General features: G+C 36.2%; 1 protein-coding gene across 3 annotated transcripts; it reads right to left on the bottom strand.

The window, feature by feature from the left end:
• Positions 1-8,713: 8,713 nt before the first annotated feature.
• Positions 8,714-26,360, bottom strand: LOC114400163 (golgin candidate 6-like). 3 transcript variants are annotated; one of them, XM_028362475.1, is made up of 20 exons: positions 26,099-26,360; positions 25,920-25,972; positions 25,442-25,491; positions 24,327-24,454; positions 24,201-24,253; positions 23,363-23,509; positions 23,164-23,237; positions 23,002-23,071; positions 22,646-22,699; positions 22,445-22,540; positions 21,955-22,005; positions 21,802-21,888; positions 21,594-21,707; positions 21,434-21,505; positions 15,009-15,194; positions 14,823-14,926; positions 14,602-14,650; positions 14,347-14,412; positions 10,710-11,477; positions 8,714-9,490 (listed from the first exon to the last, which is right to left on the bottom strand). In XM_028362475.1, exons 2-20 carry the CDS (start codon positions 25,941-25,943, stop codon positions 8,933-8,935), a joined length of 2,751 nt encoding a protein of 916 aa, XP_028218276.1. In that variant the 5' UTR covers positions 25,944-25,972; positions 26,099-26,360; the 3' UTR covers positions 8,714-8,932. The 3 variants fall into 3 exon arrangements, with proteins under 3 accessions (XP_028218276.1, XP_028218277.1, XP_028218278.1); XM_028362476.1 differs by having other exon boundaries at positions 26,107-26,360; XM_028362477.1 differs by lacking the exons at positions 24,201-24,253; positions 24,327-24,454; positions 25,442-25,491; positions 25,920-25,972; positions 26,099-26,360 and having other exon boundaries at positions 23,002-23,064; positions 23,363-23,430.
• Positions 26,361-27,232: the final 872 nt, after the last annotated feature.

The following is a 27,232-nucleotide window of genomic DNA, read 5'->3' as shown; positions in this document are numbered from 1 at the left end:
CATGGGCATCTCCTTCCTTCCTTTTTGCCCCTGTTGCCCCGATTCTTTTGGCATTCGCACTCGTGGAGGAAACGTAATCAAACTTTCCTCTTTTCAATCCTACCTCGATTCTTTCCCCGGCGAATACTAGATCCGCAAAGCTGGACGGCATGTAACCTACTAGCTTCTCATAGTAGAACACTGGCAGAGTGTCTACCATCATGGTGATCATCTCTCTCTCAACCATGGGAGGAGCTACTTGTGCCGCCAAATCTCTCCACCGCTGCGCGTATTCTTTAAAGGTTTCACCCTCTTTCTTGAACATATTCTGCAGTTGAGTGCGGTCGGGAGCCATATCGGAATTGTACTGATATTGCCTTAGGAAGGCAGTAATCAGATCCTTCCAAGTACGGATACGGGAAGCTTCCAAATTAGTGTACCACACTACCGCGGCTCCGGCCAAGCTATCTTGAAAGAAGTGTATTAATAGCTTCTCATCCTTAGAGTGTGAGCCCATCTTGCGGCAGTACATCTTGAGATGGTTTTTGGGACAAGTCGTCCCTTTATACTTGTCGAAGTCTGGCACTTTGAACTTCGGGGGAATAACAACATCGGGTACTAAGCAAAGATCCGTCATGTCTGCGAACGGATAGTCCCCAAATCCTTCCACGGCCCTCAATCTTTCCTCAAGGAGATCGAGCTTCCTCCTTTCTTCAGTTGCCGGGGACGGTCCTTCCGTGGACAAAACTATTGGTTGTGTCGCGATGTTGGGTTGAGGCAACGTACTGGGTGCCGGCCCTTCGGGGATCGGGGGATAGAACTCGACATCCCTCCAAGCGTAGTCTTGAGGGTCTTTGTGGCCTTCTTCGGGCTGTTGAGGAGGCTCTCTTTCAAGGACGGGAGAAGCAATATGGCCCGCATCATCTTGCAAGACGGGTGGTGAGTAGTTGGGCGGCAATCCATAAGGGTAAGCCGCTCGGTTGTATCCCAGGTGAGGGCTGCCATCGTGCCCCAGTGTGTCCCTTCCCCATCCTACTATGTTTGAGGGAGGATGGTGCGCAGTTGCCAAGAGAGTTGGGTCTGCTTCGGCAGCCGAACTGACAGCGGCAGCGGTGGCCGCGTTCTTCTCCATGAGCTGCCTCATACCTAACATGGCCTCCATCATGGAGGCCATTTGTTCTTTCGGAGCCGACATGTCGGCTTTCATCTGTTCCTGTGTCTCCTCTTGATCACCCATCGTTCTAGATTTGGATCTGGTGTGATAGGGATGCCTTGTGGCGCGTTTAGTTATGGTGTTTTTCCCTAAAAAACCAAACGTGAGGAGTGGGTAAAGAAAGAAAGAAAATGCATGCTAGAGATGAAATGTAGGAGTGATTTGATTTGCACAAGCTTTTTGGAGTAGAAACATGGGACCAACTCGTTTTATTTCAAAAAGAAAGTCGTATCTAGTCAAGGTCTGAGAGACCATACAAGTTTCCTAACGATTTCTAATTATGTGGGCCATTAAGTCTATCATATGCTGACAATAGCCGAGAAGCCCATGAATCTCTTCGGGGGCGGAGTAGGTGTTCGTCATCGCCTTGGCCTTGGCTAACAAGCGGGGAAGTTCTTGACTCCCATTCAAGGTAAGAGCAAACCGATCCATCCACATGGTTGCCTCTTGGTGTAAAGAGTCGATCACCCTTCCTCTAGCCTCTTTTTCTGCGTATACTTGAGCATACTCGTCCGCGATCCTATGCTCGTGGGCCGTGGCTAGACCTAACTCTTCTTGGTACTTGGCGATGATAGCTAGCATGTTGGTCTCCGTCTCGCATAAACGCTGAGACAAGCTTCTTTTGGACCTTGAACAGGCAACTAACTCCTCTTTCAAAACCATGCTATGTGCTCGCGACTGGTCCCTTTCTTCCCTTCGCAGCTTGAGTTCACTATTGCTACCCCATAGAGCTCCGCGAAATTTATTCCGGCCATACTCTTCCTTGCGAGCCCTCTTGGTCTCTTGTTCAAGGGCCCTTGTGGTAGTTGCATTCTCTTCCCGTAACCCGGCACACTTCTTCCGAATGTGTGTAGCGCCCAACTTGAACTTCTCCTTGGCAAGTTTCGCCTTTCCTAACTCGCTTTTGAGAGCTTGGACTTCTTCGTCCTCTTCCGGTGCCTCAAAACTCTCTTCGCTGACGACTTTTAACTTGGCGAGCCAATCTAAACCTCGTATATGAACTTTCAGCCATTCATGGTAGCCACCAATGATGCCATTACAAATGCCTCTAAGTTCTTGATCTTTCCTTAACGGGGTTTCCCATGCCTTATGGATTCTTTGTATAGCCTTGAAATTTTGTGCGCCGAAATCCCTTACAAGGAAAGGAGACATGCTTTCTTCCGTCGGTGCTCCCCTCATGGGGTACCCTAGTTGTCTTATAGCGAGCGCGGGATTGTAGTTAATACAACCCCTCGTTCCTACCAGCGGAATGTTTGGGTATCCTCCACATGAGAAAAGGACTCCTTCTTTTCATTCCTTCCATCGGGGGAACCAATTGATTGTTCTACCTCCTATCCCAGCCAAGAGTTGGTCCCAATCTATTCTCCTCTTTTCAGTACACGAGCGATGGCTCAGGAGCGGACATGGATGTCTTGTGTCTTGTTGGAACAAGTGTGAAACCAACCAAACACAGAGGGCGGGCAAGCAACAGATGATCCGTGCGCTACTCTTTTCGCACCTTCGGTCAAACGTGTCAAATAAATCTGCCAAGATAGCTACCACCGGACTTTCCTTGCTATGGTGGTATGCAAGGAAAGCGTCGATTGCTGCTAGGTCCACCAAACCATACACGTTTGGAAAGAGGACGACCCCAAAAATTAGCAAAGCTAGCACATCCATAAATGGGACCCAATCTCCTTGATTGGCCATACCCCTCGCCTTGTCTTCTAGGTACCCCCGTGGTAGGCCCGCTATGCCGTTCCGAGTCTATTTTATGCGGTCCAAACCTCTTGCTGAATCCTTGACCACAGTTGCAATTCTGCTCAAAGAGGGGAGACACCCGGAGGAAAGATATGGTTTTCTTCCCCCGAGAGGACATCCTAGAATTTCCTCAAATTCTTCAATGGTTGGTACTAATTGGAAGTCTCCGAATGTGAAGCACCTCAAAGGCTGGTCGTAGTATTGGGTGAGTGATGCAATGGCTTCTATGGACACCTCTGCTATGGTCAACTCTAAGATCTTTCTGTAAGTCTTGCGGAAGGCTTGCATTTGGAGAGGTTCCATCAACCGCCCTAATTCCTTGATGCTGGTGGTATCTAGGCTTTTAACCTTGACTTGGTAGAACCTCTTACCGGTTTGATTTGTTCCCATGCTTACTAAAGTGAGACAAAAGCTGGTGCAAATCAAAACTCCGATATCTCATGGGTGGGATGGATGAATGCATGAAGGAATGCATATGACACAGATGCAATCTAGGAATGCGGGGGCCTGAGGAATTGTCTCCTTCTTAGATACAACGTCTAGGGGTAGCAAAGTGCCCCAACATACGTTTTTAAGAAGGCGACACGGACCCTCCGTTGGTTTGTTTACAGAGGGGATCAAGACAGAACCCATATGCGATGCATATGCAAAAGACGCAATACGAGAATGTACATAGTATGACAATATTCACTGAACATAAGCAAAAGGGTATATGATACTTATGCATGGCAGTGTGAAAAATGGCACGCAGCGTGTTTGCTCCGTGCCCCTATTTAAGGGACCTATAAGGGAGAGAACTAACTAGGCATTTAGTGATAACCCCCAAGGTAGTCATATCTCTTTCGATAGTTTCTAGAGGTATCATTCTCTTCGAAGAACATATTGCAGCAGTAGGGACTACTAGCAACAATAAGTTTTCAAAGAGAAAAGCTCTAGATGAGGGTTCACTGTAATCAAGCAAGTCGGAGACCTAGCATGATCACAGATTCACCTCCGCTCCTTATGTCCCCATGAACCCGGGTATAGGGCCCTTTTTCACTCACAGTGTGTGCAAATAGTGTTGGTGTTTGTGTGCATCAAATGAATAAATATTTACCTCATGCATACATTTTAAAACGCACTAAAAGCAACAAAGAGTTTATATACACAAGAACATAATGAAGGGAAACCAACAAAGGGATAAGTCATGGTAAAACATTGCACAAGATTAAATGGCCTAATTCTCTAAAAAACACTCCCCAGTGGAGTCGCCAACTGTCGCAACCTACCCTTCGGCGGGAGGGCGATGCGTGACTCGCGGGATGCGTGTTCCACGAAAGGAATACGCGCGGAGTCGCCACCAACGTTTATTTGAGGAAAACGTCGGAAAAACCGGAAAAGACGCGATCTACGAACTTTTAAGTGAAAGGTTCGGGAGTTGTATTTACGCACGGGGAAGGTATTAGCACCCCATACGTCCGTCCCAAGGGACGGCAGCCTTTAATCGAATGTGCAAACGTGACTTTGGTTTTTATGTTCCCTTTTATGTCCTTATATCCTTTATACCCTTTTTATATTTTTTTTCTTTTTTGTGGTCGACAAGGGTGTTTCCCTTTGCTCCTACGTATTCCTCAATTACGATGAGGAAATCAGACCTACGTAGTTCTTTCTTATCAAATGATTCTTTTTTACTTTAAGAGGTGATCATTTTAAGGCGTTGGACCTTAAAAACGATCCATTTTACTTAGTAAGAAATTGAAATGACAAACTTCAAAAACCTATTTTTGTGGACGAGCTTGACTAGGCGAATTGATTTTAGCCTTAGTTTCACCTTAGTTATTAGTCAATTCGATTAAGAATGAGAAATCCCAAAGAGAAAATGTCCGGTTGATTTTCCGCTTTATTTTACTAAAAGGTATATTTTTTATTTTCCGCTTTATTTTACTAAAAGGTATATTTTTGTTATTATATTATTATTTTATTTCTTTTTTTTTATTTCCAACGTGGTTACGGCACGACCGAACGGTCGGAATTTATCTTAACCAAAGTTTATGGATCATACAATTCAAACGTTCGGTGGAAATTTATTTTATTTTTAAGTTAAGCGAGAAATGACTTAAGTAAAATGGCTTAAGCACGTCAACAGGGGGTATAAAAAGTAAATGAAATGAGAATAAAGATACACGAAACACAATGTGGACCATCATGGGTACATAGAATGAATCGAAAAGCTTGGTTCGAGGTACTTACCCGTTGAAGATCGAAGAACGATGAAGAACGAATGAAGAATCGTCGAAGAACGGTTGAAACCTTTGCGAAATTCTTCACGGAAAACGTTACGGAAACGTTTCGGAAGCGCCTCGGCTTAGATTTTCTTCACGGAAACAATTTTTCCAAGCAAATTCGAAAGAGAGAGAAGTGCCTAAGGGGCTGAACCCTTTTCTTCTTCACTTCCTCCCCTATTTATAGCAAAATAGGGGAGATGTTTGCCGCCCAGCTCGCCCAGGCGAGCCAGGTTGCTTCCTCCAGAAGCAACAACCTTCTAGAGGAATCTTCTGGAGGGCCCAAGTGGGCCTGGTTGCTATTTGCACCCCCATTTTTACTAAGTACACCCCCTCTGCTTTTTTGGTGATTCTTTTTTCGTAAAGTTACGGAAACTTACGAATTTCGTAACGATACTTGTTTTCTTTCCGTAATGTTACGGAACCTTGCGGATTACATAATCATCCCCTTTTTGACTTACGGAATGTTACGGAACCTCACTAATTATGCAACAATGCTTCCATTTGATTTCCGGTGTGTCACAGAACCTTACGGATTGTGCATCAATATTTTTTTTGGTTTTCCAGCATGTCCTGGAATTTCAAAAATTGCCTAATGATGGGTGCCAAGCACCTCACAAGGACCAAAGAAAGGTCATATGTCATCAAGCAAAGGTCCCCGGACGAAATTAGGGTATGACAGGATCCACCACCTTTAAAGCTAGAGCCAAACTACTAAAATTTTTACTTATCATTCATTTTAATCTTATATAGTATTAGTATCTTACTCAACATGACAAAACTTAAACCTTAAGGAACTTTGGATTTCCAGAGGGAGTCATCAGGATTTGTTTTTATTTGAAGATTGGTAGGAAAATGGAACAATTTTTTACATTAATACACACCTAAAGAATGAGGGATGCTGATGGGCCTATGGAAGTTAACTAAAGTCTGCGAGAGAGAATGGGGTTAAGGCCATAATTGGGAAGGAGAATTTTGTTAGTTCATATCAGTAAACTCCTTTTTAACCACATTAAGAGATAAATGCAAGGGTAAGACTGTGTACAATGATCCTATCTCATACCTTGCCATAAGAAGGAGCCTTTCGGCACTTGGGTATCTTAAAACTAACACAAACTATTAAAAGAGGTTCAGGTAGATTGCAACTTTGGGATAAACCATCAAAACATTCGTTGCCCTAAATTTTTTTATTGAGGTTTTCCACTGAAGTCAAAACTAATGCAAGCTAAACAAATTTCAAACCAATATCAACATGTTCATGTTCAAACAGTACAATACAAACCAAACAATGTCAATAGTCAAATGTAGCACAATCAAATTTCAAAGCAATATCAACACCAACAAATTACAACAAAATATGAAACTTATTTCATTATTCATTCGAATTCTACTTCAGCCTAAAACCCTCAAAACTAACCCTAAACCCTAATAAAAATCATATTTCCTCAATTTAAACCTGTTTTTCATTTTTTAAAATTAAAATAGGATCATACGGATTAAGTTGATCCGCAAGAAGCTTGCAGATCAACTTGATCCATATGCTTCTTACGGATCAAGTTGATCCGTATTAATGCATACGGATATGCGGATCATCTACGTCCTACCCTATCACTATTGCGGATTAGATAAATGCATACGCGGATCAAGCAAATGCCTAAGCACTACACAGCACCACCAACAATGGAAACGCAAACGACGGGGAGGGAGAAGAGGGCTTACCTCGACAATGCCGACGAGCTGAAGAAGAAGACACCACGGGACGCGCCGCGCACAACGAACAGAGCTGCAATGCGACTAAAGAACAACGTCGCAAGGGCTCACCAAGGACGCTGCAATGCTGAAGAACGAAAAGGAAGCAGAAGAAGAAGGGAGCTGCGATGCTGAAGAAGAAGGTGAGGCATGAAAAAAGGAGGCTGGGTACACAAAAGGTTTTTAAAAAATGCCAGGGTTATTTTTGTCTTTTCCATTAAAGTGCTGGGTGCACCAGCAATAATGCTGGGTGCACCTAGCATCAGCCTTGCTTGTTTCAGCTATGTTACGGATTCTGAGGATTGTGGACGATCCTGTTGGGAAAAGGGATGAAATAATGCCATTGTATATTGGGGGTTTGCTTTTGGTACCTTTTTTTCACCTCTAATTTTGTTAACTTTTATTCTGATAATAGTTTTGAAGATGAGTTTTATTTTTCTGTTCTGAAAAAAAAAATGATTTCTAGATTTTAAATTTTGTAACTATGTAAAAAAAATTGACTTAGAATTTAATTTTCAAAAGTCATTTTTTTTCTTCCTAGTTAAGGAATTTATCTTAAAGTCCCTTTGCGATCAACATGGTGATATGGCGAATATTCTAAGGGATACTTGCCACACTCCATGGATAAGTTTAACATCTTGACGTCATTTCGGGTGGCTATTCCTCCTCCTCCTATTGTTAAACAAGTTGATTGGCGTCCTCTAATGCAACACGAGAGATCGGCAAGAGGTTCTCCGGTCATGCTGGTTGTGGTGATATTTATCAAGATAGTAGTGATGCGATTCATCGTTGCTTGCTTATATCATCTAAACCAATTAAAAATCACTAAAAGAAAAACTAAAAATCAATTAATATTTTCAATTGGATTAATTTATGGCTTAATCGAGTGGTTGGTATCTATAGAACCGAACCAAACTGTAGCTATTTATATTATAATATTTATCGTTGCATTTAATAATATATATTTATGCAGTATATATATATATATATATTATTTTGATAATAAAATTAGAATGGCGATACCAGCTAGGAATATATTTATCGATATATTAAATGTGTATACAATAATACATCATACTAATAATATTTACCTACTACTAATTTAATGTTAAGAAAATATAAGTTATATCACCAGTGACAAGCTAAATTTTTTTTATCTATTTCATGACATTTTTATAGTGATGCTTTTATAGTTATTAAATTAAAAACAAAATATTTATTCAAACTAAATAAATCTTAATTAAATTCTATTAAGATTGAGCACTACAAAATACCATACATGATATTCATAAGCTTTTGATTTCTTTATTATAATATGAAAAATGCTAACCAAGTGTCCTAAGGGTATTGATTAAGACACTTAAAGTAAAAATATTTTTTTTATTGGAAAGTAAAAAATTACGTTACCCATGATATTTTTTATGCTCTATTTACACAATAAATATTTTTCCCTTTTAATTCTTTAATCTAATTAATGTCTAGATTTAAATTTACAAGAATTGAAGTGTGAACAGGAAAAAGAGTGCATTGTTTAACAATTTTGTTGTACGATCTGGGTTCAAACTGGTTTAGTTTTATGTAACATTGTCGACAATTTTGTATTGAAAAATGAAATTCTAAATTTATTAAAATAGCTATAAAAAAAAGCTGAGTTTTTTCCCGGCATTTTAAATTCTCTAAAATTTTAAATTGAGCCATTGAAATAGCCTTTTTGTGCTTTAGATAGGACACAAATCCCAGACAATATATTTTTTTTTCAACGAATTTGACATGTCACAGTAACAATATTAAGAATTAGACAAAAACAAATAAGTATAAAAGATAAGAAAAGTAATAGGAGGTAACTTTTATCTATCCATAACAAAAGCCAGTCCGAAAGAGGTCCAGATGGAAATTATAACTTAAAATCCAACTCTGATAAAGACTGTACAGGTCAACAAAGAAATGTACAAAGTGAGCCCAGCAAAGGCTATAAATGATAGTGCATTATTTATTCAGTGCCTTCATCATCCTCATCATCTTCAACATTCCCAACATCATCTCCAACGCCTTCAAGCAGTTTATCAACATCCTCTCCTAACTCGAGCAATCTAGCACTAAGTCTATCCACCTTGCTCTGTTCTTGCCCTAGGCATACAAGCAGATCATTCAGTTCACCTTCACTCTCCTTCTGAGCTTCCTCCCTTGCTTCAGCTTTTATTGCCTCCAAATCTAGGAATGTGGAGGGTGCTCCACTTTTCAATGCTTTCACCTGCTTCTCCTGTTCTATGTTAGATTGCTCAAGACTATTGTAGGCACCAGAAAGACTCCTTAGATCAGCTTCCATCTTTTCAGCTAAAGTCCGGTTCTTTCTTGCCTCAGATTCAACTTCTGCTTTTTCCGCCTTCAGCATCTCCAATCTTTTAGACGTTTCTTGGAGATCTCTACTGAGTGCGTTTATCTGGACTTTATCTGAGCTCCCACTCACTCTTTGCTCAGATTGTGAATTACTACCCCCACCTGTCCTAGCCAGGTCTTCAGCCAAAGAAGCATTCCTAGAAAGGAGGTCCTGAAATGATGAAAGGAAAGAAGAATAAAATATGTGCTGACATTTGTCAAACTTGGGATTCAACAGTGATATTCGTACAGTTCAGACTCCTTAACATATTCTTATTCTTGTGTCAGGTTCTTTGTCACATTCATGGCATTTGCAAGCCCAAGGAGGCAAATGAAAATTCACCATGGATTTATACTGAAGCATGGTGACTAACTTTTTTTGTTTAATGTTATACTAAAAGGACCCGGAGAATACAAATTAAAAACCTAATAATGTATATCAAGTGCATTAAACATTAGAACACTCGCATCAAATAAAACTCACCAAAAGTATATCAACTCAAATGAAAAGAAAGTAGGGAAAACAAAGTAAATAACAGAGTTTCAAAAGGGGATGCACACAACAGCTGAGATTTGTTTGAGGGTGGGTTGATTACAAATTTATAAACACATGAATCAGTGAGCTACCTATGAGAGACAAGGACAAAACTATGAAACGGTGGTAAAGCGTGATGGGCAGAAGAAAGCCAGAAATAGAGAGAGGAGATACAAGAAATGCTAGAGAGAAAGATAGATACAAGAAAAACAGGAGAAGCAAAGCAGCCAATAAAGATGAATTTGCAGCGTGGTCTAATGAGGTTTATCTTTTCAATATTTTAAAAGTCCTGCCAGACATACTAAAAATACTTGAGGTATAGTAAAGACATGGGATGAAGAGGGCAGATTAGAAAAATCTCTTTAGCATTTTAACTTTAGGCCAGCAGCAAAGCCCATCTTCCATGCTTAATGCTATGGCAGTCACCATGGTGCCACACAGATCAAACTATCCGGCTTTCAACTGTTGTATAATAAATGCCAAATAATAATGTACTATTAATCAATAATAGGTTAAAGTTTTTTCATAATGGATTAAGGAGCCATGAGAAACAAACCTGGCTTGCTATAACAACCTGACAGATATTGACAATGCATATCCCACTCCTAGCAAACACTTAAAAAGATTGTTCCTTTTATCTTTATGCATATACCATTCAAAACCCAACTCCAGAATTTCACTTCAAGCAAATGATAATACCAGTTAAAAAAACACAATCAAATTATCATATGAATTTTGAAGGTGGACTTTAGTACTTTCAACCTGCAACTTCCTAATTACAGTGCGGTAGGTTTCCTGAAAGAAAGATTCAAGACTTATCCCCATAAAGATACTTTAAGAGGAACAAATATAATACCTGTATTTCAGAGCATTGCTTCTCAAGAAAAGCTTTCAGCCGCCTTATGTACTCCCCATCACTTTCCCCCATCTTCTGCTCTAATTCTGCTGGCACCACTGCCACCTGGACTTTTGGATGACTAAAGGCCTCCACAATTTGTTCCCTGATATCTGCCTCCAGTCCTTTGACAAGATTCACAAAATAAGAATCCAATATTGAAGACAGAATAGGATGATCCATATTTTTCTGTTCAGACAGGTCATTGTTGTCTGAATCTGCAATATCTTCCATGCTAGCTGCTGAAGATCTAGTGAATGATTTAAGGTTCAGAGATGACTCTATATTAGCAAAAGCAAAACTTTTCTGCATCTCATCAAACATCAAAAAGTATGAACTAAGCCCGATTTTCTGACTCATCATATCAACAATGGCAAATGCATCCTTTGCACTATCAGTGGATTTATTATAGATCACACATTCACCCAAGACAACTGCTGCCAAATCCCTTACGCACACTGTTTCTGACAAATTTGACACCAGCTCAAGAAGATAAGTAAGGTGGGGGCGAGCATCTAGGAAACAATGCACTGCAGCCGGGCAATCAGCTAGCCAGGTAACCAGTAATTTTAAGATATATTCTTGAATATATGAGTTTTCTGACGATCTAGACTTTCCATCTTTGCTTTTCATGGAAGAGGCAAGGGCCAAATATTTGACCATTCGATGCATTAGTGGCTCTGGAGCTCCTAGGGATGGGACAGGTGCCTCAATTCGAATTCTTAAAACCTGCAACTTTTCTCATAAGATTTCTCTAAACACAACCAAATTTGTTGTTTATCTTTTTTTTAATACCACTAAAAATACTACCATTACTTATCTATGTTGAATGACTGTATACAATTTGTACAAATGATCAGAGTAGTTTGAGATAAGACTAACAGCACAAAAACAAAATGTAAGCAGTATATATGAACACATTAGACTATATTAAACATATAAAGTTTGCTTACCAAAAAAAATACTGAGTAATTAGACTTAAATATGTTCATTGTCTCTGTAAATATGATTAAAATAGATTTTAGTCCTCCATTTTTTTTATTTTGACCCTCATAAATTTTAAAATTTGTGAAAATCATCCCCATCACCACTTAATTATATGACATGCAATTATCTATGGCACATCAACGACTATTCCAAGGACGAAGGCAGGATTATTTGACTGGGGGGCCAATTTTAAAAATTGAAATTTATTTAACAAATATACAAAATATAAGTATTACTTTTTATATATAATATTTATAATTATGTAACTTTTAAAGCAGTTCAACAAATGGAAAATATATTTACTCAGAAAATAAATTAAACATAAACATTAATTCAGTTTGACATATCATCAATAATCACCATGAATTTATAATGAAAATTGGTATATATATCAATCATAAGTTTTTACAAAAAGGTCGATATTGGGTTTGTTTTCCCAAAGTTGACACAGTAATTTGCCTAGACTCACGCACTCAAAGCCAGAAACATGTAAGAGCCTGAAACATAATGACAAGAACAAGATGAGGGAGAAAAATAATATACGAAGAATAGTGATAGAAAAATCATATTTATTGGCGTCTAAAAGTTTAATTTGTCACTCCCTTATATATAAAGTTAGTATGTTTGTCCCATTTGCAAATATTAAATAGTCTTTAACTCCTAAATAATAATAATGAAATCAATATAAAGGAAAAACTATTGATTACAAATGCAATTATTTATAACATTTAAAATGGCAACAATAAATTATAAAAGAAAATAAATGATACTTAAATATCTTGTCTAAATAGAGAGGGAATACAATTATCTCCACATGGAAGACTAAAAATGTAAATAAAATATTTGTTTAAAAAATTGTTATTATCTTCACAATAAATATTATAAAAGAGAATAAAATATTTTATAATAAAAATATAGAAAAGATAAATAAAACTTAAATGTCATTATCTCCACAATTAAACTCTTATAAATAATCCTAGTTATTCTACTATTAAAATATAATAATACACACACTTTTAAAAAAATAATGCATATATTAAGAAAATATTATACACGTTACAAATTTTAAAATTACAAAAAAGTTAGGGGTCCTTGAAGCCCAAAGTAAATACGTCCCTGTCACTATTCTGAGGTGGTATGTGACATGAAATATTTAGATGTATGGCACATCATTAGCAAATGATGATACAGATCATTTTCAAAAAACAAAATTAAGTTACGAGGACCGAAACCAACAAAAAAATTTGGACTAAAACTAAATTTAGTCATATTTACAAGGACTAAACACATCTAACCTGAATAATTATGTTAGAAACCATTGAAAAATATCATCTGCTGTGTTTAGGCCAATTCCGTTTAACAAATGAAAAAGAATACATAAAATTTTATATAATGTAGAAGAAAAATATGATGGAAAACACGCCGGCATGATTTATGCCTCATAAAACATTCATACATATCAAGCAAATCAATACACATTCGTCAAGTAACACCAGTACCCAATGGCACTCAAGCTTCACTTTGAGAAATTTTCATACTAAATTATTCACTGCATCAAATGAAAACTTCTTACAGATTTTGCGTGTCCCAACTTATTTTATTTCACTTCCACTAAATCTTTCTAATTTACTTAATATATTAATCAACAGTTATCCTGTAGACACAAGAAATTTTAGAGTTGGATTTGTCGTAAGGAATGAATACTAAGAATAGTAATAGTATTCCCGAGGGAACAGCAATCAACAGCAAAAGCAAAACCAAATTTGATATATAGAGGAGGTAAATTCAAACCACACATTAAAGAAAAAGACTAGGCTCCATACTTCACAAAACCAAAATGCTAAAGGCATTGAAAAAATACAAAGAACAAAACAGGGAAAAACCTACTGCATGCCAAAAATATCATGATGCTTTTCTTCTCTATTATTTAGGGTTATTAGTATATACTTTTAAAAAACGTTGTCCTATATTGTTCACTAATTCACTTGAATTATGTTACTATTTCTTACCACAATAGTTACAAGTAGGTCGAGTGGAAATTTTAGAATATGGTAAATATCTTGATTGTATTAGAGTAATTAAGAGTGTCTTATAGATTATCTCTTATGATTGGCTTCCATATACCTCATGATTTGTTTCCATTTTTAACTATGTTTAGGAGAGTCATCTACTAGTACAAATAGAACTTCCTTGTCTGTTTTAACACACCATAACACTGTCTTTCACAATAATATATTTACTTTTATGGTGTTTTCCCTTTCCTCTCTCTATGCCTAAATCTTATCATTTATACAGGAAAAATATAATTTAATTTCATAATAATATGATAGAGTGATAAGTTTCTCTTGTTTAAATATAAAAAGAGAATGCAAACCAATTTATAAACTACTTTAAAAAAAAGTTCTTTAAAAGCCCAAAGTTGAAGCAAGCTGTGGGCCGGAGGTAGATTCAAAGGGATAAATTTCTCCTCTGTTCAGCAATGGTAGAAACAGAATTAGGATTTATAGGAAAAACTAAATTGATAGAAGATCTCCCTAATGGATTTCAGTAGCGCTATGGCAAAACTGTGTAGATTAAAGCTAAGAATATGATGAGGGAATCATTTGCATACCCTGTCCTTGCAGTGGAGATTGTCTTTCAATACATGAGATAGAACACTAGCAGCCCTGCCACAAACCTACATTTTCAACAAAATGTTAACCAGATAGTTCTCACACAATAATTAACCAATCAAGAAAATATTGACTTCCATTGTGGTACAAAGATCAAAGGCCGAAGTTCATTAGCCATGCTGCCAACACTTCAGCTGGCATTAACACGGAAAAATCAAAATAAATGGAATGAATATAAAACAAGCATCACAAACCTCAAGATCACCATCATTTTCACCCAAAGTAAGACCATGTAATAGCATGCTGAAAGAGAAATAATTTACAATCTTAAAATTGATTGAAGATAGCATCAGAAAAAGAAAAAAAAATGATAATTTAGGGCATGTGCATGAACAAGGAATTGTCATATAAAATCTAACATTAGCAACAAATTAGAAATATGTGCAGTGATTAAAGCATCAACAGCAAAACAAACCTTCCAAAAGACATATTGACATCCTCCTCAAGGGGTGCATAATTCATGGAATATGGCTGTGGAATTAGCGTAGATGCCAGCATTGATTGTCCATCAGCATTTTTCTGAATTAAATTATATAATAAATATGGTGACAAAGAATGTTTATGAAGGCCAAAAGAAAGAAAAAAAAGCATGCATTCCAACCTCACAAAAGCTTTTAAAAACAAAATCAGCTGCAATAAACTCTTGCATGCTAGAAGTCCTCAAAATGATTCTAAGTATAGAGTTCAGAGCAGGTTCCACTTGTGGCTCCTCCCCAAGAAATTTGCTAGAAAGAACATCACAATTCTTCGAATCTCCAGCAATCAGGTCGCCAATACACCTCAATGCCTAACAAAGCATTAAGTTTAGCAGCATAACTAAAGCACATCTTCATACTTGATGAATAGAAAAGGGTCTTACAGGCTTAAAGGGGTTGTAATGTATTGCACAGTTGATAATTTCACAAATCTATTACGCTCCCAAATTTAACTAATTTATGGTCAGGAAGAAAAAAAATTCCGGGACAATGTTACACAAAGTTCTGTAAGAGAAACTAATGTCATCCAAAAGCAAGGATTGTGCTTTCAATTTACTTATGATAACATCTGGGTAGTGATATATAACCACATCTAGATGTCAGACTTAGTGTACACTGTACAGAATAAAAATAAAGGAAAATTAAAAATTCACCTAAAAAAAGGAAAATTAAAAATATGTGCTGACTTTTTAAAAATTCAACAAGGAAAAAAGTTCAAAATGCTACAGAGATGACAACGTTGCGACAGATTAGTAGACACATGAGACAGGATTAGGAATGAATGCAATAGAGTGATAGTTGGGGTCAAGCACCTACTGTGATAAAGATGGTAGAATCTCATGTGAGGTGGTTTGAACATTTGCAGAGATCAGTAGACCAATAAACAGGTTAAGATCAGATGCAGGGTAGTCCAATTAGAGGTAGAAAAGAACTATGAAAAACTGTAGGTAAAACCATTAGAAAGATTTAGATGTAAATGGTCTGTCTATAAATATATGTGATAGGGCATTATGGTATCATTTGATCTATGTAATGTAATTGACTCCACCTAGTCAGAAAAGGCTTTTGATGGTGTACAGGCAAATAAATCAATGCACTATAATTGGTGACAATTTTGAAGAAATGGGACATGAAGGGTAAAAAATGCAACATAACCTCTCTGCTAAACAATGAAAATAAAACCAAGCATGGTAAAAATATATGAACAAGTATCATTAATTGGACATATAAAAAATATGCATAAGATGAAAATAGATGCATATCCATTATTATGATACGTTAACATAAGAATGGAAAAGATATTACTTAACAAGTCTTTCATTCTCCACAAGTTAAGAAAAGAATACAAATTAACATTTAATGTGTTACACATAAAACTTAAATACGGACCTCCTTTGATCAAATGATCATGTTATGGGGTCTCACATCTTCACGGCTACACAAAATTCAATGTCAAATAGTGTACCAAAGAAAACACCAGACCTTTATGATCTTTTTATTAACAACAACAACAAAAATACTTAGTCATCAAATCGAGCCTTGTGGATGAAAAAAACATGATTGGGATGGAAGGACTCCACTAAAGGTAGCCAGTCAGATTTTTCGATGGAGATTAGTCATCAGCAAAGTTGGTAAAAACTCCATACCCATAACATAGTAACAAAAAAAAAAAATACTTAGTTCTATTCTTATAATTATTTTAATTTTACTTTTTTTAACTTTTATACTAATACAAATTTAAATACCAAAAAAACTAGATAAATCTTAGCATTTTATTATATCTAGAATAACTCATGGTTAATTTTAAAACATGAATTCTATCATGATGTAAGATTTTTTACATTAATTTTAGATCTATTTTATTCATCTAATGGGATAAGGCTTTTGTTGTTGTTAGATTTATTTTATGTTGTATTATGGCCAAGTTGTGCCCTATGATTTTAAAATGTGTTTTATCCCCATATCCATGTTGTATCATATGTATGTCTCATGTTGTACTAGGTTCCCTTTTATTTTTCATGATTTGTCCACAAAATGAAAAAAATAAAACACTTGCAATGTTTGAGTATGAAAATATTCACACAAAATGGACCTATAAAACACAACAAGCTTCTACAACAAGCTAGAAATATAAAACGTTATCAAACAACAACTTTAACACTTCCCCCTCAAGCTGGAGCATATAAATTGTGTGCTCCAAGTTTGGAACATATAAAGTGGATCTGAGGACCTCTCAAGGACTTGGTCAGGATGTCTGCAAGCTGGTTGTTGGACTTAATAAATTCAGTACTGATTTCTTTGGACTGCAGCTTTTCCAGAACAAAATGGCAATCAATCTCTATAGGTTTAGTTCTCTCATGAAATACAGAATTAGAAGCGATGTGAAGAGCTGCCTGATTATCACAATACAACTTCATCTGCTGAATATCACAAAATTTTAATTCTTGAAGTTGTTTAATCCACACCAATTCACAAGTAACAAGAGCCATAGCTCTATATTCTGCTTCTACACTTGATCAGGCAACAACACACTCTGTTTCATGCTTTTCCAAGAAACAATATTTCCTCCAAAGGATACACAGCATCCAGTGGTGGATCGCCTGTCTATGGGACAACTTGCCCAATCAGCATCACAATACCCACAAATTTGGGTATTTCCATTATCTTTATACAATAATTCCTGTCCTGGAATCTTTTTGATGTATCTAAGAATGCGAATCACAACATTCCAGTGGTCAATGTGAGGATCCTGCAAAAATTGACTGACAACTCCGACTACAAATGACAGATCAGGCTTTGTAATTGTGAGATAAATAAGTTTCCCAACCAGCCTTCTATACCTCTATGGATCTGGAAAAGGTTCACCTTCATTTGACATTAACTTCTGATTTGGATCCATAGGACTATCAATAGGCCTACAATTAGTCATACCTGTCTCTTCCAAAATGTCCAGAGCATATTTTCTCTGTGAAATGACAACACCTTCCTATGATTGAACCACTTCAATACCAAGGAAGTACTTTAGGCAGCTAAGGTCTTTGGTCTGAAAATGACTGAATAAGTGTTGTTTTAGTTGGGAAATTTTGGCACCATCATTCCTTGTAATAACAATGTCATCAACATAGACAATTAGATAAACATACTTCCCGGGAGAAGTATGACAATAAAAAACAGTGATCTGCTTCACTTCACTTCATTCCAAAATTCTAAACAATATGGCTAAATTTCCCAAACCAAGCACGTGGTGACTGTTTGAGCCCATAGAGAGATCGATTCAATTTACACACCAAACCAGACTCCCCCTAAGCAACAGAACTAGGAGGTTGCTCCATATAGATTTCCTCCTCTAAATCACCATGAAGAAAGACATTTTTTATGTCTAATTGATAAAGAGGCCAATGACGAATAGCTGCCATAGCTAGGAAGAGTCGAACAGTTGTGATCTTGGCCACAGGAGAGAAGGTGTCACAATAATCAAGGCCATAAATCTTAGTGTAGCCTTTGGCAACCAACCAAGCCTTAAGTCGACCAACCTCACCATTAGGCCCGACTTTAACAGCATAAACCCATCTGCAGCCAACTGTCTTCTTCCTAGGAGGAAGAGAAACTAATTCTCATGTGCCACTATTCTCAAGAGCCTACATTTCAACAATCATGGCTTGTCGCCAACCAGGATGATCAAGTGCCTCTTGAACATTTTTAGGAATAGTAATAGAAGACAGGGAAGAGACGAAGGAGAAATATGGAGATATGCGATGATAACTCAAAAAATTGTAAATAGGGTGAGAATTTCGAGTGATGTGATGTGATGTGATGTGATGTGGAGGAAGGATACCTTTCCTAATAGCAATTGGCCAATCAGAACTTGGTTCACTAGGATGTGATGTGGAGGAAGGATCCGTCGTATGGGGAGCTGATGGCGAAGGACATGAATCAGGAGAAACTGGAAGCATTGAACAACTAGCTCTCTGTGTCCTGTGTGGAGAAGAAAGAGAGGCACTATCAACTGAACTAGGAATAGGAGACTAAGGCTGATGTCCTTCTTGGTTAGAAAGGTCTTGGGTAGGAAGTATCATAGGACCAAAAGATGGAACAGGTAGAATTTGCTGTATGGAACCAGGATTCTGCATGGAGGATGAGAAAAAAGGAGTTTCTTCAAAGAAAGTAACATTAGTAGACATGTAACACTTTTTAGTTTGTAGAGAGTAACATTTGTAACCTTTCTGCAGGAGAGAATATCCTAAAAAGACACACTTAATAGCCTTTGCAGAAAGTTTGTCTAATCCTGATGAGACATTATGAACAAAACATGTACAACTAAAAACTTTAAGGGTGACATGATACAACGGTTCAGTGGAAAAACAATGTAATAAGGAATTTTGTTGTTAAGAGAAGAAGAAGGCATCTAGTTTATTAAAAAAGCAGGCAGTCAAAACTGCATCTCCCCAATGATGTACTGGAACATTGGTATTAAGCATCAGGGAGTGCGCAGTCTCGACTAAATGTCGATTCTTTCTTTCTGCTATTCCATTTTGTTGTGGTGTGTGTAGACATGTGGACTGGTGCAGAATACCCTTTAAGGATAAAAAAGAAGAAAGTTTACCTCTCACCTTTCTTGAGTATGACCAGGCTTTTTTGCAATATGTACATTGAGAACATCTACTACCACGTCCTCCTCTATTTCCAAGACCTCCTTTTCCATGAGATGCTATCATGGCTGATGTTTTAGCAGGTGCTGCTGAAGTTTAGGCTACAACTGAGTTTTCACCTCTCACCAAAGTAGGAACACGAAGAAACCTAGTTACTAGGCTGTCCATTGAAGGAACTTGCTCACCCACCAGAATTTGGTCATGCACATGATCAAAATCTGGATGTAGAGTTTGCAAAATCACCACCATGAACAGCTTATCAAGTCTTCTTTTCATTTCATCCACAAAGTCATGTATTAGGAACTTCTTTAATTCTTCAACAGCAGCTTTGGCTTTGGCTATGTGTGAGGCCATATCGTGGTTAGTCTATTTGAGAGAAAATGCACGGTTTGTTTAATCAAATAAACTCTAGATGTCATTAGCAAAAATATCTTGAGCATTTTTCCAAAAGGAACAACAAGTCTTGAAGGATCTAAGTATTTCCAACACATCAAGTTCTATTGATTGCCATAAAACAGCGCACAGTTGGAAGTCAAGTGTCTTCCACTGATTTCTTCTCTCAGCTGGAATTTCACTAGCTTCTTTCTCCAAATGATCATAGTGCCCTTGACCAAAAAACCATAACTCAACCGAAGCAGACCAAGATAGATAATTTTTCCAGTTGAGTTTCTCAGTAGTAATAGTGGGAGTTCCAAAGAGAGGAGAAGGAGTAGAAGTGAGAGTGGAATTCGTAGATGTCATTTTGAGAAATCAAGGGCAAGTATCCACTAATAGACGCGTAGCACAAAACCTGAGGAAACAAATATAGGCAAAAGGATGGAGGTGTACAGATCCACTATCCAAACAACACCAAAATGACGATCTGAGGGCTGAAATAGAGTGGGGAGAGGCCGGTGACCAAAACCCAGGTGTCGCATCGAAGTTCCGTTGACCAGAGACGGGTGCATGGGATGCACACGCTTGAGAATGATGTGTGGAGAAGTGGCGCGTGTCAAGGTTTTTGACTTTGAAACCTCCGGGGTAGGGATGCGCTGAAAGAGACGACCTAGATCTGGGTATTGTTGGAGATAGGTGCAGTGGCGCCGGTGATAGACAGAGACAGAAGTGCAGAATGGGATCGTCCCGCTTTGATACCAACTTGAAATGTTTGAGTATGAAAATATGCACACAAAAAGGATCCTCAGCCTTAGTTTGCTGAGAGATGTATATATATATATATATATATATATATATGAGAATTTACAGATAGTACAAAAAATAGTTCATTATGAAGGCTACAACCTAGCCTATGGTGACAGATTACAGGACAGCTTCCAAGAGCTTCTACAACAAGCTAGAAATATAAAACATTATCAAACAACAACTTTAACAAAAACAAAATACAATGGTGTGTTTGCTTGACATCCATCAAACAGGTAAGAATGATATGATATGACACCAAGCACATGTGAGGTATACACAAGCCATATGATATTCTGTTAAGAAAGTTTAATTTCGGTTTATCTTACAATACTAACAAGTAACAACTATGTTGCCAAAAATTATCAATCCTTGTGTGTCTATGTGTGTATGTGTAATATGTGCAAGAGTCTAAAATTCTATATGCAGTTATGCACATCAAACAGATTCATCAACAATATGGAAAGAAATTGAAACAGGAAGGATGGCAACAAGAATAATCAATTAATACAATATTTGAGTTTAAGCAGAAATGTTCAATGTCAAATTGTTCTGATCCATTTAGACCAGTGAAGCTAAAGTAGCAAGCTATACTGTCAATATTGGGGAGAGGGAAGGTAAGGAGGTGTTGGTGGCAAAAAAATTTATTTTAAGTCATGCTATTGTACTTGTGTTGAGCTTGCATACAATAAGTGGGTAGAGAAATAGGAAAGCAATCTTACCGCACAGCGAACAGCAACAGGTGCCCATTGGCTTTCAACACTTAACATTAACAAATAATCCAATAGCTTTTTCTACAACCAATTCCAAATTAACAGTAGAATAAGATCAGCAGATTGATATTTTATGCAATCATCATTAAGGACAAAGATCTAGACAAACCTGAATCAGAGTTCTCTTGTTTGTCTGTTTATTCAGATCTTTCCCAGGATCAGCATCAGAACCTACCTTTATTAACAAATTAATGGTTTCTAAAGCACTGAGTAGATTGATTGTCTACTGGCATGGTGTTTAGAACAATGACAAAAAAGTCAGGTATATAGGTTTAGCAATTGTATAATCTAAAATCATAAAAAAGAGAGAATCTAACCTTTTGTTGAGTAAAAGTATAACCACTTCCTCTCAGCTTCAAAATTGATATCAATGAATCAAGTCCTATAGTCTCTCTTAGCAGTACCTAAATCATACATAGTTGAAATCAACACCAGGATGAGAACTTAGCAAACAAGCAGAGTCAACAAACCTGATTGGATGCATTCTTTCGAAGCAAATTGTTCAACAATTCAAGACAGTCCTGCACAGTAACATGAGTTAGTATCTAGACCAAAAATATAATTAAAGATCTATGATGCTCACAAAAAATAGGATTTAGATAAGAAAGTTTTGGTCAACAATGATAAAAAGGAAATTTTCAATATCTACTGTAATATGACGAAATAATAAAATATAAATCTGAGTGAATGGAAGAATAAAATGACTATGAGCATGCTTGTGTGCATATTGATTCATAACATAATAAATGGACAACAAAACTAGAGTCTAGAAGCCATGAATAACTTTCCATTAACATATATATGTAAAGGTTCATAACCACAGGAAGCTTAAAATTCGTATGGTCCAGCTAGACCAAAAAGGCTTTAATAGATTATGGATTTAAAATCTTACATCATGTAGTTCATATGCAAACTTATGTAAGTTAAATAAACTACTGCGAAAGGAAACTATGTACTCACCTGTACAACCACACCGCCATCTGAACCTCCCTCCTCTTTGATGATACTGAAAATCTTCTCAAATGCGCCTTCAAAGACAACGATTTTTTGAATCTCCTGCCCTCATCAGAATAAATAGATTATAATTTAACTTTAGCATCCAATAAAAAGAATCTAAAAGATAGAAATTGAAGGAAGTGACCATTAGATCAAATAGGTTACCTCAGCTTCACAGGTCAGGTGAGTAAGAAGTAACAATGCTTCATTCCTTATTACCTGTAAGATAAATCTTAATCATTTTCTGTGTCAATAACAGCATTCTCAAATACAATTGGCAGCTTCCAAGCTTTTGCCCAAAAAGGGGACCAATAAGCAAAACATATCATAATATTTCCACTGACAAACATTCAAGATTCTGAACAAATAGATTGTACCCAAATAATTATTAAAGTTTGATCATCTGATCCAACAAAAGTGCCCAAGTTTAACTGTGTATATTTAGTGTATACATAAGACACAACAATTAAATTTAATAAGGTTGCTATGAGTCCAAAATTATAGAGTTTGAAGTTTTGTACCTCACGATCCATAAGCATGTCCATTAGCCGAGTTATACCACGAGGGATGGTCAATATAGCTTCCTGTAACCTGAAGAGGAACTTAGCAAGTGTGCTTTCCAAGCTAGATGGTTTAATAGTTATGTGCTTTAAATAAAAAATGGAAGCCAATAAAACTAATACCGCTGAGGAGAATTAGTGAGAAGGGCAGTCAATAGTTGCAGAGTGTAATATCGTACATAAAAATCATCCTCTGTCTGGGAAAGTACACAAAAGGAAAAATTATTAGATAATAGATATATGCATTGCCCCAGAAGCTAACAAAACCTCTAGTGAAATAATTGAGTACACCTTTCATTATTTGAATAAAAAAGTTTCTTACCAGCAAACTTAGAAGAAGAGAGATACTTTCTGCTTCTCTGGAAAGCAAATCAGTGTTCATCAAAGCTGGTTGAACTTCATTGCTTGACCCTTTTGCATGGTTGATAGGAGTCAATGCACTAACAAGAGTTTCTAGGGCACCACGAACCTGCATCGTTATAATTTCCATTTAACTCATACTTGGTAGATATATTAAAAACAAAAAGGCATACCTCTTAGGGGAGGAATCCATATAACAAATTCATGGTAGTTAAAAGGAAAAAATAGGTAACTGCACCAAGTTTGTACTGATTAACAGAACCTTATCCGTTAAATAAATGGGAATGGGATTAGCAAAACCAGCACAAGATACTCCAACATAATAAGTCAATGATTGTTGTTCTACATTGGAGATTTAACATTTCTTATATAACAAATTCCATGAAAGTAAACTCAAGGCCTGCGTAGAAGAAAATATTTTAGAAACCATGAAAGGCTGAATAAAATAAAATAACTATCATAATAAATTTCAAAATTTTAACATGTTAGATTTTAAGTGTGAAAACCCCAAGTTAAACACAGGAAACTCTGATATTAACTGTGTGTCAAGAAATTTCTCTGCATATGACAGATGGATGTAAAATTTGGGCATAATATCCATTTGACACAGGACAAGGTAATGGGATTTAGCATGGTGAATTAGGTTATGAACCTAATAATTGAACCATTGATCAATCACTCGGTTTACTTACATAATTTTTAAATTATTAACTTTCAATAAGGAACTAGATTATCAGAAACCTTCATTAATGCAAACAAAGTAACAGAAGGCTACATGAAAAGAAAGATAGTTTTGTCACCATCTCAACATCATCATGTTCTTCCCTTAAGACGCTTAGCAATACAGGAAAGCCTGCAAATATGTATTAAACATGTTACAAAAAAGGAGAAAGAAAGATAATTTATTGGAGATGAGATCTATATACCCATTGCCCCAAATGCTAACTGGGCAGCTTGACTTTCTGATACAATAGCCTGAAGCTCAGTAATAGCATTTCTTCTGTCCTCTGCCAGTTTACCATTGCTTATCCGGTCAAGTAAGCGTTCAACATAGCTATTGAGGCACACCAAACAGCAGGATTATCAAATATGGCATAAGTAGAAGATAATTCATAATATTTGGGGTAATGCCACATAAAAGAAAATAAATGAAATCCCCACACTGGAATGATAGAAAAATATAAATAAAATTAATAAAAATTAGTTTTCAAATAAAGATAGTCAGATGGAAATCAACATGTCATAAAATTGATTTCTAATAGATCAACAGGAAGACAACAGCAAGCAGCGGCAGAAGTTTTTTCTAAGAACACATTGTTAATCATTAATAGTTCAGATATAGAAGACTATTAGCACTCCTAAATTCTCAAGAAGCAAAATAGTAAATCTAACAAATACAAGTTCAAGCTAAAATAGAATACTAAGCAGCAAATTCTTATTCTTAAGTGATAAAATTTATACCAATAAAGGCATTCTTCAATGAATAAATATTTCTAGAAATAATTTTAAAGGAAAAAGTAGAGCATGACAATGAGCAAAGAAGTAGGAATAAAAGAGTGGTAATTCTGACATCAAAGTACACAAGTGTTCTTAGTCATGCACAAACATGTGATAAATCAGGGCATATTTTTCATAATATATTGGAAATATTTTTAGGATAAGAAGGGTCATACTTAGGAAAACACACATTGTGCTTGTGGATAACTTTATAACAGAAGCTTCTAAATTTCAGCCAACTGAAACTTTGAACAATGCAACTTTCATTTCATTTATTTGGTGCACAGCATAAGTGGCTAAATCCAGAAACACTTTGTATAAATATAATCAATTAACAGAAAAGGAGAATATTCTCCAGTAACCTGTATTCTAAGCAGAAGCTGTTGCAAAATGGACAAAACTAAACTGACGACAAAATAGAGACAAGGAATGAACATTACATAAATAGCAAACAGGAAGCTTCCAAAGAATCAGGCAGAGGAGTGTGCAAGTACAATATATCAAACAATTAGAATGAACCTCATGAACATTAAAACCATTTTACCTATCTTCATTTGAAGAATTCTCATTCCCAAAAACGAGCCCAAAAACGCCCTGCAAAAGAATTAAGAAATTAATTTACGCATGAGCACAAACTCGGATAAAATAAAATTGACATATTTAATATCAAATTACTCACTAGTCACTACCAAATGCAAGCACTGAGAATTAATAACTTAAGCTAGCAATTTACAAATTAACTTCATCAGACTACACAGATAACTCGGGTAAAACGACAACCAACTATTGCTACTAAAAGTAAACATCACAAAATGTTCTTCATTTCTCAACAAGCCCAGCATTGAAATCTTACAAAAAAAAAAAAAAAACTCAAGACTAGATTATTTGGGCGTTGACGAGCAATAATTGTAAAAGCTACAACGAATAAGAGTTTAATTACACAAAATTCCTACAATAATTTATCACTAAATCGAGTTACATATCCACGCAATCAGAAACACACATATAAGGAACGAAATTACCTTGTAACCAGACACCAAATCCATTTTTATTGATCACGGACTGATCCAGAATCCTTGAAGAGAGAGAGAGAAGGAACGAAAATCAAATGATCTGATTTAAGTCGTAATTATAATTACGGAAACGGAAATCACGATCGAAGCATGAAAGTAAAAAGATTGAGATTTTAAGTCGTGAGAACCCTAGAACCAGATTTTTGCGTGGACAAGGGGTTGTTGTAGTTGGTGGCGGTGAACGTTGAATGAGGAGAGAGATGATTGGAACAAAAGCGATCCAAGGAATACGAAGATCGAAGAGCTTTGTTTTTGCTTCTGAAACGAAGCGCTTAACAAATAGTCACGGAAGTGCGCTGCTTGAGTTTTAACTGATCAGCAAGCTGACTAAGCACTGCCTTGCAATTATAGTGTTAGGATTAGGATTATAGCCAAACGGTGTTTTCAACTGCCGAAAGATGTTCACGGTTCACTGGTTTAATTTATATGCACGTGAAATACAGCCTAAAATACAAAAACATCCAACACATTATAAATGTTTTTTTTTACAGAATTATGATAAATGTTACTATGCGATAAATCAGTTAAATCTTACGAACAACAACAAAAAAAATCAGTTAAATCTTTAGATATGTTTAAATAAAAATATTTTATAAAAACCAGTAGAAAGATATACATCATATTTGTTTGTTTGTATTTTTTGGATAATATGTTAAAAAAATTGTGCTAGATAATGTGTTTTTTATTTTTTTATTTTTTAAGGAAGCTGGATAATGCGTTGACATTAATACACTATAATACTGTCTCTTATATATTGATATCTATATTTTTTTTCTCATGGATGTTTACATTTTTCTGCTTTTAATATTTATGTTAATCTATCATTATCCTTTTAAATTACACATACATCATCCTTTTAAATTATACATACATCTCTCCAAAGAAGCAAGTTACACTATTTTTATTTATACACATTTATTGTTAATTATTTAAAAGAAAAGTGAGACACACCAAAATTAATAATTTTTAATAATATTTAATCAATCATATAGAGTGTTAGGAAGAAAGTATTAGAAAGAATGTCTTAGCATTCCTTATTTTCAAATTAGAAAGACTAAAATCAAAAGAAATTTTTTTCTTAAAGAAACTAAAACAAAATTTTGAAAATTTTAGAACTAGAAAGCATATTTTACCATTTTAGTTATCATGTAATATATACCATGTAAAAATGGGTGAACTGCGACTTTGGGTCCCAAAAGTGTAGTTCATTGTCACTAAGTTCCTGAAAGTATAATTTGTTTGTTACTTTAGTTTTGTCGTTA

Source organism: Glycine soja, chromosome 19 (assembly GCF_004193775.1).
Source record: "Glycine soja cultivar W05 chromosome 19, ASM419377v2, whole genome shotgun sequence".
Taxonomy (NCBI): domain Eukaryota; kingdom Viridiplantae; phylum Streptophyta; class Magnoliopsida; order Fabales; family Fabaceae; genus Glycine; species Glycine soja.
Note: the sequence above shows the minus strand (reverse complement) of the source record. Positions and strands in the feature narration are given on the sequence as shown.

What these genes read in the sequence shown, in the direction of transcription:
- LOC114400163 (XM_028362475.1), bottom strand. Translation starts at nt 25,943, where the DNA reads ATGGATTTGGTGTCTGGTTACAAG. An exon ending in AACATGATGATGTTGAGATG is followed by an intron (nt 23,510 to 24,200) that starts GTGACAAAACTA and finishes ATAACGATGCAG; the next exon opens with GTTCGTGGTGCCCTAGAAAC. An exon ending in AAAATGATGGTGATCTTGAG is followed by an intron (nt 14,413 to 14,601) that starts GTTTGTGATGCT and finishes TTGAAAATGTAG; the next exon opens with GTTTGTGGCAGGGCTGCTAG.